This window comes from Arachis ipaensis, chromosome B3, assembly GCF_059453495.1.
Source record: "Arachis ipaensis isolate K30076 ecotype BB chromosome B3, ASM5945349v1, whole genome shotgun sequence".
NCBI classification, from domain to species: domain Eukaryota; kingdom Viridiplantae; phylum Streptophyta; class Magnoliopsida; order Fabales; family Fabaceae; genus Arachis; species Arachis ipaensis.
The window spans coordinates 138,574,181-138,592,334 of NC_142438.1; the positions used below are offsets into that span (position 1 = coordinate 138,574,181).

The window sequence follows — 18,154 nt, forward strand, 5'->3', positions numbered from 1 at the left end:
TATCGATGGTCTCATCATAAACTTTTCGTTTTTGAAGTGGTATTGGATGAAAATAAGCAAAGAAAATTGAAATTTTATGCGAAATAAAAAAAACAAATTAAATACATAAAACATGAAATTGTAACAAGTTTAAATAATAAAATTAATTGATTTATTTAAAATCATAATATCAGAAGATTTGAAGAGTTATATCGAAATTTGAACCATTATGGATAAAGTAGATTTTTTCCCATTTTTAATCTAACTAATGAAATTTATTAAAATTGAGTAAATAAATAGTACATTTAATAATATCCATAATAAATACAATAAAGAGTACAATCAATAATAAATTAAAAATATAGTAATTTGATTTTTAATGAGATTTTTTAATAATTTATAAAAAATATTTATAATTATTATTTTTTTAATTTATTATTAAAAGTACTCTCTAACAAATCATTATGGGTATTATTATATATACTTTTGATTGTACTCTTTATACACGTTTGCACCATAGTAAATCGAATTAATATACATCTATTTATATATCTTGGTGAATACATAGTAAATCGAATTATATTGTCAATTTATTAATGGTTCAGGTGCATGTAAATCGAAGCAGTCTCACTCAATTTACTTGGTTAATAAGAATAGCGTTGCAAGTACAGTTCTTAACCGACGAAAATTTCGCTTATCAATTTAAAAGGGGTTGTCACAATTTAAGAATAAAATACTGGGAGTAAATTTTTCAGGTCGTCTCCCAACGAGTTGACAAAAGATTGCAATTTATTGGTCAGGAATTTTCTGAGAAATTTTAGAGTTGGAAATGGAGAAATTAATGATTCTAAATTAAAGCAATGGGAATTAACAAGAGGTTTTATGTATTTGAAATAAAAAGCCTTGACTGGGAGAAGATTAATTGGAAGTTCTATCCTTGTTGAATTTTCCCAAGTGTAATGATAAGAGGTTGTTGTTTTTACTTAGTTATCCCTTACCGAATAAAGGAAAGTAAGTAACTGAGCCAACTCCGATTCACAAGTCCTAATCCTCTCCTATGGAAGGATTAGCGTTAGTGACTAGAGAGTCAGCCAACAATTTCCAATTACCAATTAACACTTATTCCAACTCAATGATCTTCTATTAATCAACTCCCAAGTCAAGTTGGAAGTCTACTCCATTGACATGAATGCCATTTTCATAAATATATAAAGGGAATGAAAAGAAGACATGGTAATTCAAACAAAGCAATAACAGAAAATTAATTAAAGGTAAAAATAATTCTTTCCATTAATTTTTTTTCAAAATCAAAGATATCCATATGTAACTCTGAACAAACTAAATGGAAAGTAAAGGAATAAGGAAATAAGAAATCAAACTGTAATGGCAAAGACTTTAAACGGAGGTAGTAACTCTTCTCAATATCCAAATCAAAAGCATAAAAACTAGAAATCTATGAATATGAAGAACCCTAGAGGAAGTAGTAGTTTTCTCTCCAAGATTTAAAACTAAAACTAAAATTGTGTAAAAGTGAATGTGTGTTGAGTCTCCGCTTGTCCCCTGGCTCTAGTCTGTGTTTCTGGGCAGAAAACCAGGTCCAAAACCAGCCCAAAATCGCCCAAGCGTCTTCTGCGATTTCTACACGTGGTGCACGTCACGCGTACGTGTCGATGGTCTTCTGCGCGTGAGCCATACGTGCGTGTCGATCCTCGCTAGTCATCTCCTTTATTTCTTGTGTTCCTTCCATTTTTGCAAGCTTCATCTCCATTCTCTAAGCCATTCATGCCCTATATAGCCTGAAAACACTTAACGCACATATCACGGTATCGAATGGTATAAAAGAGGAATTAAAAATACTCAATTTAAAGGATTAGGAAGCAAGTTTTCAATCATAGAACAAAATTGGGAAGGATTTGTAAAACCATGCAAGTTGTATGAATAAGTGTGTAAAAAATTGATAAAAACCACTCAATTTAGCACAAGATAAACCATAAAATAGTGGTTTATCAATCTCTCCACACTTAAACATTAGCATGTCCTCATGTTAAGTTCAAGGAGACCAAAAGAATGAATAGGAGAAAACAAGACTCATGTAATACAACCTATGTATGTGAATGCAACTATATGCTAAGATGTTTCAATTTACTTGGTTAATAATAACATAATAAATCTAATTGTATTCATTCAATTTATCAGGGGTCTAAGCATTTATGCATAAATCGAAGCAGCTTGAATCGTTTCACTGTATTCTCTACTAAATTCCTAAAAAAAATTTTTCTACTAAATCCATATGGCCTCATTCGATTTATATAAAAATACTAACGACCACATGCACGTAACGTTTTTTTATTTTGGGTGATGTAAGTAATATTTGCAATAAAATAATTTATTGGAGTGATTTACCCTAAAAGCCACCCTAGTTAAATTGGAATAATTTACTTTTACATCTTAAATTCAAAGTGGAGAATCAAAATCCAAATGATTTAGATTTTGAAGTATGAATGGAGTTAACACAACAACAAATAAAAAAAAAGGCCGGCAGGAGTCTTTCACTTTCAAACTTATTTAAAAAGAAAATAGATTAAGAAAAAGAGTAGCGATTAAGACACTTAATTATCCTTTACAATTATTATAATTATTATTATTGTTATTATTATTATTATTATTATTATTATGTAGGTAAGCACAAAAAAAAAAAAAAAAACTGTAGGTATCCAAAACCGGAGAGAGATCAAAATTGAAAATCTCTATTCTCTATGGTGGTTAACATAGTACATATAGCAAAAAGAAAACTTATTATTATATTGAACACATTAAAATCATTCAATGTTTTTTCTTTCTTATAAAATTTCCTTAATCTACCAAAAAATATACAAAATCCTTAAAGAAAAGACGAAGTCTATACTCCTTTGAAAATTTGTACATAATGTTTCATAATATTCAATTCCGCCCCAAACAAACCCAGCATCAATTTTTTAAGATGTGATAATGTTTTATAATAATAATATTGTAATCAAGTACAACATTCTGGTAGCGTTATTTTCTTTTCTCTTTTAGTCTTTTAACAATGACCCAATATATTGTTATTGTGAAGACTTTTCAGCATCCTCAAAGCTGTGGCATCGTCCATTGAGATAGTTTGTTAAGGTTTTTGGTTTTTCTCGTTTCTCCATTGTGGATCACCAACTTTTTTACATTCTTCTCACATTGGTCTATTTCACAACTTTGATTTTGTATTTACCTGTCGAAATAAATGAATACATTAATTTGTCGTCGGTGTAAAACTCTCATACTCTTATATATATAATTAATTTCCCCTTTTACCTTTTCATTTTACGTTGCTGGAAATAGTCATAGGAGGTTTCTTGTTTTGTACATAAATAATAGTCAAATTGAAATTGTATGCATGTTGCTAGAAAGTTTATGAATTATGATATAGTGGTTAATGTCTAGCAACATAAACTTTCTAGCATAAATAATAGTCAAAATACCTTTTCATTTTACCCCGGGGTATTTTGGTCAATGTCTCATAGTTACACCTATACACTTTCAAAGTTGCAACGAAAACATATGCAAATTAATGAAGTTATTACAATATATAACTAAGAGTAAATGGTAAAATTAGTTTTTTAAAGATTATTTATATTTTAAATTAGTCATCGAATTTTTTTAATTAAATTTATATTTTAAAGATTTTAAATTAATTATTTTGTTACTTCTATTATTAATAATGTTAAAATTATTAATAGAACACGCTAAATAATATCATAACATACATTTAGTAGTCTTAATGTTGGCTAATATGATAAATTTATGATAATTTGAGAAATTTTAATGTCTCATCAAACTCTCTCTTCAATTAAGTTTTGATATGATATAATTTTATAAATTTATCATACTAATAGACAATTAAAATTTTTATGTATGTTATAATATCACTTAACGGACTATATTAATAAATTTTGATGTTGTCAACAAAGAAAATGATAGAAAGATTAACGCGAGTAATTTAAAATTTAAAAAAAATAAATTTAATTAAAAAAAATTTTGGTGACTAATTTAAAAAATGAGTAATTTTTTTGGGACGAATTTGACTATTTACTCATATAATTAAAATTGAACTTTATAATATAACGATACTGTAAGAAAAAGAAAAGAAAAGAAAAGAAAAAGCAAATAACAATATCGTCACATGCATGCATCTCTTGATGAGATTATACTTGTGTTCTATATACATCAGCAAAGACAATAGTATCTTAATTAAGGTCATGCATGTAATATTATATATAATATTTTTTAATTGTCATATATGTTTAGAGTAAATAGTCAAATTGGTCCCGAAAGATAGCCCAATCTTCAAACGAGTCCCCGTAAGAAAAAGATAATAAAATTTGTCCCCGAAAAATTTAAAATTGGTAACGTTAGTCCTTCCGTCAGTTGGATGATGACGTGGAGGGCTAATGCCACGTGTCACAAGATGATTGGTTGACATGTCAGATTGGTGACACGTGGCATGCCACGTGGCACTTGACATGTAAAAAATTATTTATAATCAAAATAGTCCTTAAAAGTTCAGACGTAAGTCATATTCATCCCTAAAATTTTAAAAATTAATCAAATTAGTCCTTATATAATTTTTTTATTTTTTCTTGATAATATTAAATTTAAAATATTTTTTGATACTACTAATTTTAATAGAAATGTAATTGACAATAAAAAAATTAGTAATTGTATCTTTTCTTCTTACAAATTTGTTCAATAAAATTATCTCTCTCCTCTAATTCTTGTCAAAATCTCTCTTATTCTTTTCTATTCTAAAACCTTTTTCTTACATTATTACATTTTGCTGAAATATATATATATATATATATATATATATATATATATATATATATATATATATATATATATACTCAAAATTGAAATGTATGTATTTATTACCCTAAATAAAGTTATATGCTCAAAATAAAAATTTATGTATGTTAACCTAAACAAATTTAATAAAAATTTATACATCTTTTTTTTCATTACGTTATTACTTTCATTTAGATTAACATACATAAATTTTGATTTTGAGCATATAACTTTGTTTAGGTTAACAAATACCTACATTTCAATTTTGAGTATATATATATTCCAACAAAATGTAATAATGAAAAGGTTTTAGAATAGAAAAGAATAAGAGAGATTTTGACAAGAATTAGAGGAGAGAGATAATTTTATTGAACAAATTTTTAAGAAGAAAAGATACAATTACTAATTTTTTTTTATTGTTAATTACATTTCTATTAAAATTAGTAGTATCAAAAAATATTTTAAATTTAATATTATCAAGAAAAAATAAAAAAAATTATATAAGGACTAATTTGATTAATTTTTAAAATTTTAGGGATGAATATGACTTACGTCTGAACTTTCAAGGACTATTTTGATTATAAATAACTTTTTACATGTCAAGTGCCACGTGGCATGCCACGTGTCACCGATCTGACATGTCAACCAATCATCTTGTGACACGTGGCATTAGCCCTCCACGTCATCATATGCCACGTGGCACTTAACGTGACATGTCATCATCCAACTGACGGAAAGACTAACGTTACTAATTTTAAATTTTTCGGGGACAAATTTTATTATCTTTTTTTTACGGAGACTCATTTGAAGATCGGGCTATTTTTCGGACCAATTTAACTATTTACTCTATATGTTTATATATAGAAGAGGTCATTTATACTGTATATATAATGAAAATATATATGTCCATACTATATATAATAAGATATGAAAGAGAGTTGGTGTTGCATATTTGTTTTGTTAAATATTCATGTATAATCTACGCAAAATTATTTGATTTATGTAAAAAATTGAACACATGACCTTGTGATTTTAATATAATATATTTAATATTTTAGCTAATTTTTAAATTTTATTATTATTACTCATATTTAATGTATAAAAAAGTGAATTAATATAATTATATACATAATATCACCATTTATGGAAGGAAACAGTACCAAATATCATATATTTGACTCTATGAATGTAAATCATTTTAAATTTGGTTGATTTAAGTTTTTCACACATTAATATTGGTCCTTATATTTTCACTGATAAGTACTTAAAAATTGCATTAATTTAAACTTCATTATAAATTCCATATATAATTTTTTTCTCTTATAAATTATTTTTGACTAACACTGAATTATAAGTAGCTATTTTGTATCCTTAGCTATCTAATAGTAGAAATTGTTTAAATTTTTAATATCTTTAACATATCAAAAAATGTGAAAATTTTTATTTTTTAAATTTTTTTAACAAAATATTTTTTTATGATATTTTAAAAACATACTCTTAGATAATATGTTACCAATTAAGATCCAAATATATAATCTATCTAACCAATAATTAATTAATTATGATAAGACAACTGCCTAGTGACTACTTAACATTTTGACTTTAAACATTTCTGGTGAAGTATGCATGACCCTTGATTTATTAAAGAAACACAAAGGTTGTCATTACCATATCAAGCAATAATATATTAATATGTATCTTTAATCTTTAATTCGGAGAAAATTTAAACCAATATACACAATGATACTTAATAATATTCACCGTTGTTAGTTAGGTTATATATAATTTGATCTCAAAAGGTGACCTAGAGTGCTAAGTGACAAACCGAAACCAACCTTGGATTAATTAGTAATTAAAAATTTTTGATCCAATAATAAACGATAAATCAGAACCCAAGGAAAACTTTTTAAAATCAAAAGCCAAAAGAGAAATCATAGAAATAGGGGGAAATAAAAGAAAACCATATGGTAGAGAGACAGAGACGGAAAGACTGAGAGACAGAAACTAAGAGACAGATATTGAAATAAATTTCAGTATTCTATTTGGTGCAAAATGAGAGACAGAAATTGAAATAAGAAAGAAACTCTAATTTAATTTGCACAAAGGATAAAATTGAAATTAATTAATTGAAATGAGGGTATTTTAGGTATAAAATGTTATTAAAGTTTCAGTTTCCATCTTTAAAAATTTTAGTCTCCTATGTCCCCATTTTTTGAAGGTACTGAAATACTAAAATTTTGGAGACAGAGACAAAAATTTTAATACCAATCTCTGAACTAACAAACATGATATTAAGTCTCAGTCTCTATCCCAGTACCTCAAAACAAACACTACCTATGTGAATATGAATTAATTAAGGGAGCAATTAATAACCACAATTACATTTTTCAACTACTGCACCATATATGTTAATTTGGCCAGCATTGCCCTAAATATTAAAAAGTCAATTTGGTGAGCCACTTTACTCAACAATCAACGTTGGCCCCCATCAAGATTCAGGAACACAAAAGTCACAGCTCACAACTAATTTCTTAATCCTCTCAAAAAAAGGTTCTTTAATGGAGTTGGTTCCCATTTCCCCTCTTATTTTATACCTTCACAATGCATAGTTTGAGGGGGGTTGTTAGTTTATAATAGCTGCACACAACAAACTTAGTCTCAATTGGGAACACTGTACAAAAAGTTAATGGCATAAAAGAATTTAATGTGTATGTATTACAAGTGGAAAACAATTTTGTAAACCAACAATGTAATGAGCACAAAAGTATCTCTTATCAAATTAATTGTAATATATTTATGTATAAATATGTATGTTATTTTATATAATTTTAATACGTATTTTATGTTTTAATATATGTTATATATAGATATTAATGTTTTATGTAAACTTATATATAAATATTTAAAAATTTATTATATTAAATATATATTAAAATATAAAATATACATTAAATTGACAAAAATTGAAATCTTTAAGATATTCATTGGAATCATGATTATGATAAATATGTATGAAAGTGGGAATTTCATAATATGTGACTTAATGTGAAGTTTGACTAAGTAAAGCACAAGTCACTTTCCACCTAGCTTTGTTTGCATGTCAAATTATGACTCAAACCAACACCAACTCTCTGTTCATATTGAAATTACCAAATCAACCCTGAAACAGAAACTTGCATGGATAATAATATAATGAATGAATGAATGACTCAAACTCTTGAAATTAGATATATCATGTTGGCACCATGAATTGCATGGAAACAATAGAAAACTAACCGCTTCAAAATCTTTTGAAACTGTCAGCAAACAAAACCAATAACATAAGACAAAGATCTTGCAGTTAGCAAATGAAAATCATTAGATTTGTTTTTAGTAGTCAGAAACAAAACTTCATTATTTCCTCTTCTATGCTCTCTTCATGGCTTTGAATTTCATGCTTCTTCAACCAAGGATTCTTCTTCTACTGACCCTTCTTGTGTTTTCTGTTTGTTTTTTATTACCAAAATGCCATTCTCAAACCACTTCACCTCAAAACATTGAAACTTTCTATCCTAATGAAACTTCAGCTCCACCACCGGCGGCAGCGCAGAGGCCTGAGGCTCCGAAAGAGCCTCAAACCTCGCTGCAGCCGCCGGTGGCTGCGCCTAGAAGAAGTAGTAATTCATCATCAAGTGGTAAGGTGGCTAAAGCTGTAGCTGCAACTGCTGCAACCACCATAGTTGTCTGTGGTTTTCTCTTCTTTTTAGTCCACATGTGCTTAAAGGCAAGAAAGAGAGAGGAGGTAACAACCAATAACAATGCTCCGGCGGCGGCGCCTCAAGGGAACGCGTTCGAGAAAATCGAAGGGAATGTGAAGGGACTAATTGTTGATGAGGATGGTTTGGATGTGATTTATTGGAGAAAGCTTGAAGGGAAAAGATCCAAGAAGGATCTTCATAAGGAGATTCTCAGAAACAAAGAAGAAGAAGAAGATAATGTCAAGAAATCTAAATCCATTCAAGAAACCCCTCTTCTCAGAGGAAAATCTTCAACCTCACACATGAACATAGTTCCAGAAGTGGATGAGCCATATCAGATGACAAGAATTCCCTCTCAAAATCAATCATTCATCCCTCCTCCTCCTCCTCCTCCAATTCCAGCAAGAAAATCATCATCAAAGAAAACACCACCTACTCCTACTGAAATGGTAGTTACCTCCACCAGCAAGAGGATGAACTCTTTGGGAAAAGGTGCAGTGGAATCAGGCACTGAGAATGTGAAGCTGAAGCCTTTGCATTGGGATAAGGTGAATACTAATGCTGATCACTCCATGGTTTGGGACAATGTTGATCGCGGTTCATTCAGGTAATAATCTAAAATCTCTCTCTATCCAGATTCCAGATACATTTTTTTGATTCCTCATTCCATGTAATGCTTCAGGGTTGATCAAGATCTTATGGTGGCTCTGTTCGGCTATGTCGCGGCGAACCGGAGATCTCCTAAGGGAAAGAATCCGGCGGCAGGGTCGACGAGAATTTTCCTTCTAGACTCAAGAAAATCACAGAACATTGCTATTGTTGTGAAATCTCTGGCAATCTCGCGAGACGAAATCATTGATGCAATGATTGATGGTAGAGGGCTTAATGCAGATAGCCTTGAGAAGCTTGTTAGAATTGCTCCAACACAAGAGGAGCAATCTCTTATCATAGAATACAAAGGAGACCCTGCAATTCTTGCTTCAGCTGAATCATTCCTCTTTCACATCCTTAAATCCGTTCCTTCGGCCTTTAAGCGCTTGAATGCCATGCTGTTCAGGTTGAACTACAGTTCTGAGATTCTAGAAATCAAGGAGTCTCTGCAGGTTCTTGAACTGGGGTGTAAAGAGCTTAGGAGCCAGAGAATCTTTGTGAAGCTTCTAGAAGCAGTGCTTAAGGCTGGAAATCGCATGAATGCAGGGACTGCCAGAGGTAATGCTCAAGCTTTCGATTTGGCTTCTCTGAGGAAACTCTCTGATGTCAAAAGCACAGATGGAAAAACCACATTGCTTCATTTTGTGGTGGAAGAAGTAGTCCGGTCCGAAGGCAAGCGCATTGCTCTTAACAGCCGCGAAATCAATGAGAAGAATGCAGCTTCAGATGAACAAAGAGAAAGGGAATACATAACATTAGGATTACCAATTATAGGAGGGATTAGTTCTGAGTTTTCTAATGTCAAGAAAGCAGCAGTTATAGACTACAACACATTAGTTGCTTCAATCTCTGCCGTCTCCACGCGAATCATCGAAATTCAAGAACTAGTTTCCCAATGTGGGAATGGGGAAGGAGGCTATTTTGCCAAAGAGATGGATAATTTTGTTCAGAACTCTAAGGAGGAATTGAAATTTGTGAGGGAGGAGCAAGCAAGGGTAATGCAGGCTATCAAGAGAACAAGAGAATACTATCAAGGAGGAGCTTCAAGAGAGAGTGCAGAACAGAGTCTTCAATTGTTTGTGATTGTGAAGGATTTCATGGGGATGGTTGATCAAGCTTGCATCGAGATTGCGCGAAATATGCAGAAGAGGAAGACACACAAGGCAGCTTCTTATGGCTAGTTCATGATCCTACCAAATTGGTCTAACTGATTCAAAATATGCTGCTGAGTGCTGAGGAGGCTAAAAACAGTTCTGAATGATTGGAGTTTTGTTGTTTCATTCAAAATTCTTTAATGGCAGCACACAAATTATGATGGCATCATAAGAGAGATTTGGGTAAAATGCTTGCTATTCAATGCTACATTGAAACCATGTTTATGGGGTTGGTACCATTTTTTTCCAGTGTTAAATGTCAATTATGAAGAGTTAGTTATTATTGCCATTGAGCAATTTAATTTCTTGGTGTATATATCATTAACTACTCATTATTGGATTCTTTTGTAAAATATTATAAGGAATGCTTTTTTATAATGTCTCTTAATTCATAATAAGATGAACAACTGACTTGACACAACTCAGAAGAAGAGAATGAGTCTATTGCAGAAACCTTAGAACTTAAAATATATATAGTTGACGTAAAGAGCCACAGGAAATTATGTCATTCAATAATTATTTTAGTTATTTAATCTTGTTAGGCAAGAGAAGAATGAATCAAGATTATTAGAACATTTGACATAACTATACTCCCTAACCCACAAAACTCATATTGCGTGAGAGTTCAATATTCATAAAATGAAACTCCCAACAGATAATGATTTCTAACCAAGTTTTATTTATTTAATTAATTTTTTTAGTTGGCAATAGGTGGCATTCACTTCCCTGTGACAACAAAACATGCACTTAAGTACATGCAAGTTGCAAAGATTATTACACAACTATATGACAAAATTACAAATCCAAGCAGCAGAGATTTTCTTTAACCATAAATTAAGAATTTACCTAATACTTAGGTGGTTTTTTACAGTAGGTTTGACCCTACAACCAATCACACTCTTAATAGGGAAAATATCTAGTATTTGATTAATAGGGTTCATATCAACTTTGCTTATGGTTTAATAGAATGGATGGAGAAGAATTATGCAACTAATCATAAGAAATATTATATTTTCTTAAATTACAGACACTATATCATACAATATTATTTTTCATATACTGCCTAAGAAGGGTGTAAAACAAACTTTATTATCCATAATTTGATGCTTCACTCCTTCATCCTACTAAACATTGTTCTGTTCATAAGCTCCTACAATTGCATACTAAACTAGATAATAACTCCTCCAATTTTTGCACACTAAACTAAAATCTTACAGATTAAGTTGTTGCAATAAACATTTCTTCTGAATATGGATCTAATTAACCTCCCTTTTGATGTATTTTAATTTCTTCTTTTTCTCCTTTTTCTTTCTGACCCTTTTAAGGTGCTACCGCACTTTCTCAATCTTTACATTCCCCTGCATAAAAGTAGACAAGATAAATTTAACAGTTATGCACAGAAATTTTAAGGAGTTGTTGAATTGATGTAATAGTGCATAAATTAATGAGAATATAGCTCCTATGTAAAGCTTTTCATCCTTTCCTATGTTTTATTTTTTCCATAATTTTTGCTTGTGGGTATTTTGGTCCATTTGTGCATAATGGTATAGCACTGTATTGATGTTTTTGGAGATCTCTGATTGTTTTTAGCACAATTAGATTTAGAAAAACCACCCAAAAAATTCCACATAGAAGAATAAAAAATATTAGGGTAAAATTATACTAACATCCCATGGAGTGTAATATGGGCTAAACTTGACGGCGTTTAGCATAAGTTACCCTATATATGCATCAAAGTTCATGTAAAGGAACATAATGAAGTAACGAAAACCACCTCAGAATGGAACACAATATTAAGTTTGAAAGATTATGTATAAGAAAATTAAACTAGAAGCTTAATTCAATGCTCCTTAGATTTTGCATTTGCAATTATTGGTGAATAATGGATCAACTAGCACATAATTCACACAAATAATGTAATCCTCAAAATGATGCATGAATAAGGACTGCATGAATAAGGACTACATGAAATTTCATCATAATATCTTGGGCTTAATTGTTTAGGCAAAATAAGACAGCGAGGTCCCACCGGTGCTCCCTAACTAGCCATTAGCCAACGAACGATCGCCAGATGACAATTAATAAGTTGTGTGGTACATAAGTTTTGACTAACTTCAATTAAAAATCAAGTTTAATCATTAAGAACAAAAGCAAAATTGGTAGATAAATGACAAGAAACTTGTTTCTTTCATATGTAAGAAAGTTGGCCATAATTAATTTTCACCCTGCTTGTTGATGTGGCAACTGGCAAGGAGAGAAATGTAAAAGTGCGTACCTTTTCTTGATAACTTTTTGAAACCTTTTGACCCCGGTGAAAAGCTGGCTGGGGTGTGGCTTTGAAATTATGTTTTACCTTTTCCTCCTGTGTTTATAAAGGAAGACAGCTTTTAAGACGTGCAATATATGCTAAACATATAAATAGATGACAATAACAATAAGCAGCTCTTAACTTAGGATCATATCTATTATATATAATTAAGTAAAATTTAGCTACTGGATTCAATTTATATACACATTTAACAATTAAACACATAAATAATTATCTCTAATGCAATATAAATATGTGCAGAAGAATTTAATGATGATGGCATGTGCAGGGAAGTAGTAAAGACTGAAAGAGTACCTTCGATTTCAATTGAAGACGAGTTCGTTCTACCTCTTTTGCATTCGGTTTTTCCTCTATTTTTCTCGGAGACTAATTAAGAACAAAAGACGAAGGAGCATTTCGGTCAGTACGAATGATGTGTAGTTTCAAATCTAACCAGATTTCTGTCTTTCTGGAAACATGCATCAAGAGTCAGTCCATACCTCTTTTCCCTTCTCAGCTTTGATGTCGCTCTTTAGGCCCAAGGAAGTTCGGACAGCATTTCCACTTCTTTTATCCATACTTTGAACCTTTGTGTCCCTATTTAACAATAAACTCAAGCAGGTCAGCAAATAGGAAACCAAACTAATATTTTCCATGAAAATAATTCATGGTATATTGGTATATATTTCACTAAGAAAGAAATGAACAAGGGACAGTAGTGGACAATCTTGCTGAATGTGCACTGATGATGTCAATCAAGTTCCTTATATATAGAAAAACATTCCCTCCCTCACCTACTTTCAATGATTCCCCGGCTATTGCTTTGATTTTCCTTATTCTCACATTCGATTTCCAAAAGGGGAACTTGTAAACATGGCAAGCTTATATCTTTGTTTTTGTGTAACAAAAAAGAAACTCCATAAGCAATTAGATGCAGTTAAGGTGATGGGGTGAAATAAAAGTTGATACTCATATTAGCAGGAAGTTCCAACTTAACACAAAACAAAGATGGTTTTTACAGCACTATCATATGGCTCCATTCCAACTTGCTCAAGTTACCTTTATTCACTAAAACAAACAAAAAGGATGAATTCCTTTAGATGAATAATTGCTCAAGTTACCTTTATTCACTAAATGAACTCCTCCTTTAGTGGTTATAAATTTAGTTCCCTAATCCGGTACTTATGGCTATTCAACTCTTATCATTTTAACAAGTAAAAGATGCTCATGAACTGGTAACATAATAAACATAGACAAACACTAAGAATGCCGATTCAAAAACTTACTTTCCATTTTCTTTCCGCAAAGCTAGGGATGTTGGAGCCTTTTGCTCTGTCCCCATAGAAGAAATCTGCCCGAGAAATAATAGGAAAACATTTTCAGTTTTCTACATGGAAACATGATAACTTATAAACAATATACAGTTATCCTTAATGTCTTTTCTAAAATACCTGTTTTTTCACCAAAAAATTGTCCTCGCCAAAAGATTTTGACTGGCTGAAACTATTCTGGAAAGTCTTAAATGCCCGTTTGACTATGTCCTTGTCTCCCATTTTCTCCATTATCAAAGATTTCCTCATTGTGCTATTAGGAACTGGAGCTGGAGTTGGATCAGGTTTGCTTGGACCCAAACTGAGGGACATGTGCAAAGATTTGTTAGGAACTTTTTTTGGTTCCCCAAGGGAAGTAGCTTTTTTCCCAGAGAAAGATGGTGAGTTTCCCCTTTTAGCTGAAGTAGTGGATGCTGGTGTTTTTGTAGGAGTTGAAGCACGCTTCGGAGTTGAACTTCTTGGTGTTGAAATTTGTGATGGAGTCGATGAAGGCCTTGAACTTCTTGTTGTTGAAATTTGGGATGGAGTTGATGTGGGTCTTGAACCTCTTGGTGTGGAGATTTGGGATGCTTTAGATGAAACCGGTGCCGATTTCTGCTTCAACTTTGCAGCACTGCTTTCCTTGTTCACAGGCTTAACCGGTCCAAACTAGATGGCGAAAAACAGGAAAGCTGGGTAACCAAATAAGCAAAAATAATAAAGAATTTGATGGATACATGAATTAAAACATACCTTTTCAGATACTTTAGGATAATCTAATTTCACATCTTTTACTTCAACTTCTGAAGCCTCTTCGGTCTCATAGTCCACATTGTGTGAAATTTCCTTCACATTTTCGGCTTCGATGCTAGAATTTCCTTCTTTCTCCACACTGACCACTTCTTCAGGCTTATCTTTCTGGAAACTATCTGATTTGCCTTCCATTTCTTGGTTCTCTCCTTCAATTGATGGACTTTTATGATCTCTTGAAACCACAACATCATCCTCCGAATGATCAACTTCGGTCCTAATTTCTCCACAAACTAAACTAGATTCTTGCTTGACCTCATCAATGGAACCTTGGGTGTTGTTGGACACATCAAAACCAGCATCATCCCCACAAGTATCACAACTTAGATCTTCGCCATTCCGATGTGGCGATCCGAAAGGATCCTTCTCCAGTTGCCTCCCTTGGGCCAACAATTCGGCTTTCCGGGCCGCAATGTTCTTGTAATGAGCTTCAAAGTAAGCCTTCTTCTGGGCAACCGATCCGGGAGTTGCGCACTTCTCAACTTCTTCCAAGTACTTGTTTGGTGAGAATGCAGACCATCTCTCCCAAGACAAGGAATCATTATCAAATCTACCAAAAGAAACAGAAACTTGCAAAGCATGATTCGCTGCCGCCGACGCTGTCTCTCCCATCTACTTACAGAGCAGACACAAAAAGAGAGAAAACCAGAACAAATCAAAAAAAGACTAAGCAATAATTACAAGCAGCCAAAAGTCCAACACAAGGACAACTCACTATAACACCAAATCAAAGGAACAGCAAGGGTTTTAGCAAATCAATCAAACAATAATAATAATAATACCAATAATTGAAAAAGAAAGAATCCATCTTTAATTAATCTTGATTTAAAAGGACAAAAGGGGTTTACAGCTTACCTTAATCTTCAACTATGGCTGCATCCACAACAAATTATCACTAGTGCATGTTCCTGCAATGGGGGGAAACAAATCATTTGGGGATCTCAATGGAAAGAACATGATAGAATGAAAACTTAAACAAGAATAAAATAAAGATATGCTCACAATGGGACAAAAAAGAAGACTAGAAAAACAAAGATGAAGCAAATGATGAGTAAAGGAACATGTGCATATGGTGTGTGTGTGAGAGAGAGAGAGAGAGTGAAAGTGAAGAGAGGCACTGATTCTCATTCTCACCCTTTCAACTTCCAGTTTTTTTCTTTTTTATTCTGCTTCTTCACCTTTCACTTAACAGCATCATTTGTCTTATTGTTGTTGTACTTTGAGGAAGCTCCTAAAATCATAAAAAGCCAATGCTATTATTATTATTATTATTATTTTTGTTCCTGAAAAGTTCAGGAGTTCTAGATCAACCCCCACCTGTATTATCACACTTCCAAAGAACAATTAACTTTCCTTAATGAAAATTAACTACATCTAATAACTTCCCTAGTTGAATGCAGCAGTTAGAGATAGACATAGACATAGACTTCTAAATATAATAATAGAAGATCATAAAAGCCAAAGAAGTTACATAATTCATAATTGAGATTCAAAAGAACACAAAAAGAAACAAACTTTATGGGGGAAAAAAGTTTAATGGGGTAAATGAGATTAGCTGGCACAAATTAAAACAAACAAGGGAAGGGGTTCACAACCAATGTCATCAATCATTTCCTCTCTCCTTTAATAATTTTACTTTACCTAATACCTATGGAGAGTAGAGTAGAGTGTACTAGTTGATGGTGGTAAGTTCCAAAGCATGTGTCCCAAGTGAAGAGGGTCCTCAAGACGGTGGTGGTGGTGGGTGTTCATGAGATTGGATCAAAACCATAAGGAGGCCCACATGAACAAAAGTTGAACAGTGACAAAGGGAGTGTGTGTGTGTGAAAGAGACATGTGATGGGTCTATATGCATTAATTAATTAACAACCTCTCAAGATAAAAGAAGATATTCTTCTATTGCCATAAATTTTTTATTTTTTATTTCAGCCTCACCTTTTTATGGGAGGATAACCTATAGAAAGGTTATCACGTGTATCGAAAATATCAATATTTCAGTTATTTTAACTGTTGATTTGAATTATAAAAAATATATATAATATATATTAATTAAGATTAATAATTAAAACAACTGAAACACTAATATTTTTGGATACACCTGATAATTTTTTTAACCTATAGTTATCTGTCAATTTTTTTAAAAATAATTATTTCTACTTACATGATAATATATTACATCATTTTAGATATTTTTATCAAATATTTTTATGTGAACAATGTGTTAAATTTTTTATTCTATTATTATATTTTTTAATATAAGTAAAATTTTAACACCATATTTTTTTTATATTATAGTAAATAAGTGTGAGGTATTATTGAGTATTTTTAGTTTGGATAAAATTCTTAAATTCAATCACCTAAAAAAATGTTGAAAAGAACGTCTCAATGATTTGACAAAATTAATCATTTTTATTGGTGTAGACAGCTAAAGAAAATAAAAGGAGAAATGATTTTATTTCTCAAAATTTAGAAAAAATTAATTACCTTTCAAATATTAAACATTGAAAATATTATTACCTTATAAAAAATGTTAGGTAATTAATATTTTTTTGTATTTAATTTACATTTGAAGTAATTTTAGTTAACTATTCGTTTTATTTCACTAAAAATATTGGTCTCGTGTGGATCCCTCCCAACATCATTGGTTCAACTAACATAGTAATATGGACCTAGTAACATTACAATATTACATGGGACACACACAGACACATTTGAGTTGACCATGCAGAAATTGAACCGTGTCTCATTTTACTTCAAACAGCGGTTGTGCCAGTGCATAAATGGGCCCAAAGCCCAGCATGGTGAAGTAGTTTGCTATGGTAGACTTGACTTATGGTTTCAACCTCAGGTCTAAAAAAATGATTTCAACCTCAAGTCTTTATCAATTATCAATTCATCATACAACCAAAATTATGTCCTAATCATTTTAGAACATGCATTATTGCATACATACACATTTTCCCTTGGTTGCTTTGTCTACTTGGCATCCAATGCTCTTAAGCTACTCAATTAACAACTAACACCCCTTTCACATGTTAAAGCTAAATAAACATCGCCATCCACCACCTGCTCTATCTCTAGAAGAATTGCAACTCATTGCTTACCTCAAATGGTATCTAAAATGAGAACCCATTTTAGGTGTATGAACCTTTATTATTCTTATCCTTCATCCATTCTATACCAAATATTTTCAATCTTTTATGTGCTTTTATGTTTTAAAATTTGATTAAAAATGTTGTCAGCCAAAATAAAGTTCTGTTAAGAATTGACCGTATCTTAGAAATACTTGTTGACAAAACTGACAAAGTGTCTACATAAGTGTATTCTGTACAAGCCCAAATAAATAAATTG

The 18,154-nt window shown here is 31.4% G+C and overlaps 2 protein-coding genes across 5 annotated transcripts; one reads left to right on the plus strand and one right to left on the minus strand.

Moving 5' to 3' along the window:
• The first annotated feature begins 8,052 nt into the window (after positions 1 to 8,052).
• On the plus strand, positions 8,053 to 10,749 carry LOC107631939 (formin-like protein 8). The gene is made up of 2 exons (XM_016335538.3): positions 8,053 to 9,177; positions 9,253 to 10,749. Exons 1-2 carry the CDS (start codon positions 8,252 to 8,254, stop codon positions 10,400 to 10,402), a joined length of 2,076 nt encoding a protein of 691 aa, XP_016191024.1. The 5' UTR covers positions 8,053 to 8,251; the 3' UTR covers positions 10,403 to 10,749.
• A 598-nt stretch (positions 10,750 to 11,347) lies between these two features.
• Positions 11,348 to 16,584, minus strand: LOC107631938 (uncharacterized). 4 transcript variants are annotated; one of them, XM_016335534.3, is made up of 10 exons: positions 16,445 to 16,584; positions 15,938 to 16,034; positions 15,659 to 15,711; positions 14,747 to 15,415; positions 14,135 to 14,662; positions 13,970 to 14,034; positions 13,184 to 13,280; positions 12,999 to 13,070; positions 12,651 to 12,737; positions 11,348 to 11,733 (listed from the first exon to the last, which is right to left on the minus strand). In XM_016335534.3, the coding sequence occupies exons 4-10, from the start codon at positions 15,413 to 15,415 to the stop codon at positions 11,704 to 11,706; spliced, it is 1,548 nt and encodes a 515-aa protein (XP_016191020.1). In that variant the 5' UTR covers positions 15,659 to 15,711; positions 15,938 to 16,034; positions 16,445 to 16,584; the 3' UTR covers positions 11,348 to 11,703. The 4 variants fall into 4 exon arrangements, with proteins under 4 accessions (XP_016191020.1, XP_016191019.1, XP_088364558.1 ...); XM_016335533.3 differs by having other exon boundaries at positions 16,121 to 16,584; XM_088508432.1 differs by having other exon boundaries at positions 16,399 to 16,503.
• Between the last annotated feature and the right edge of the window lie 1,570 nt (positions 16,585 to 18,154).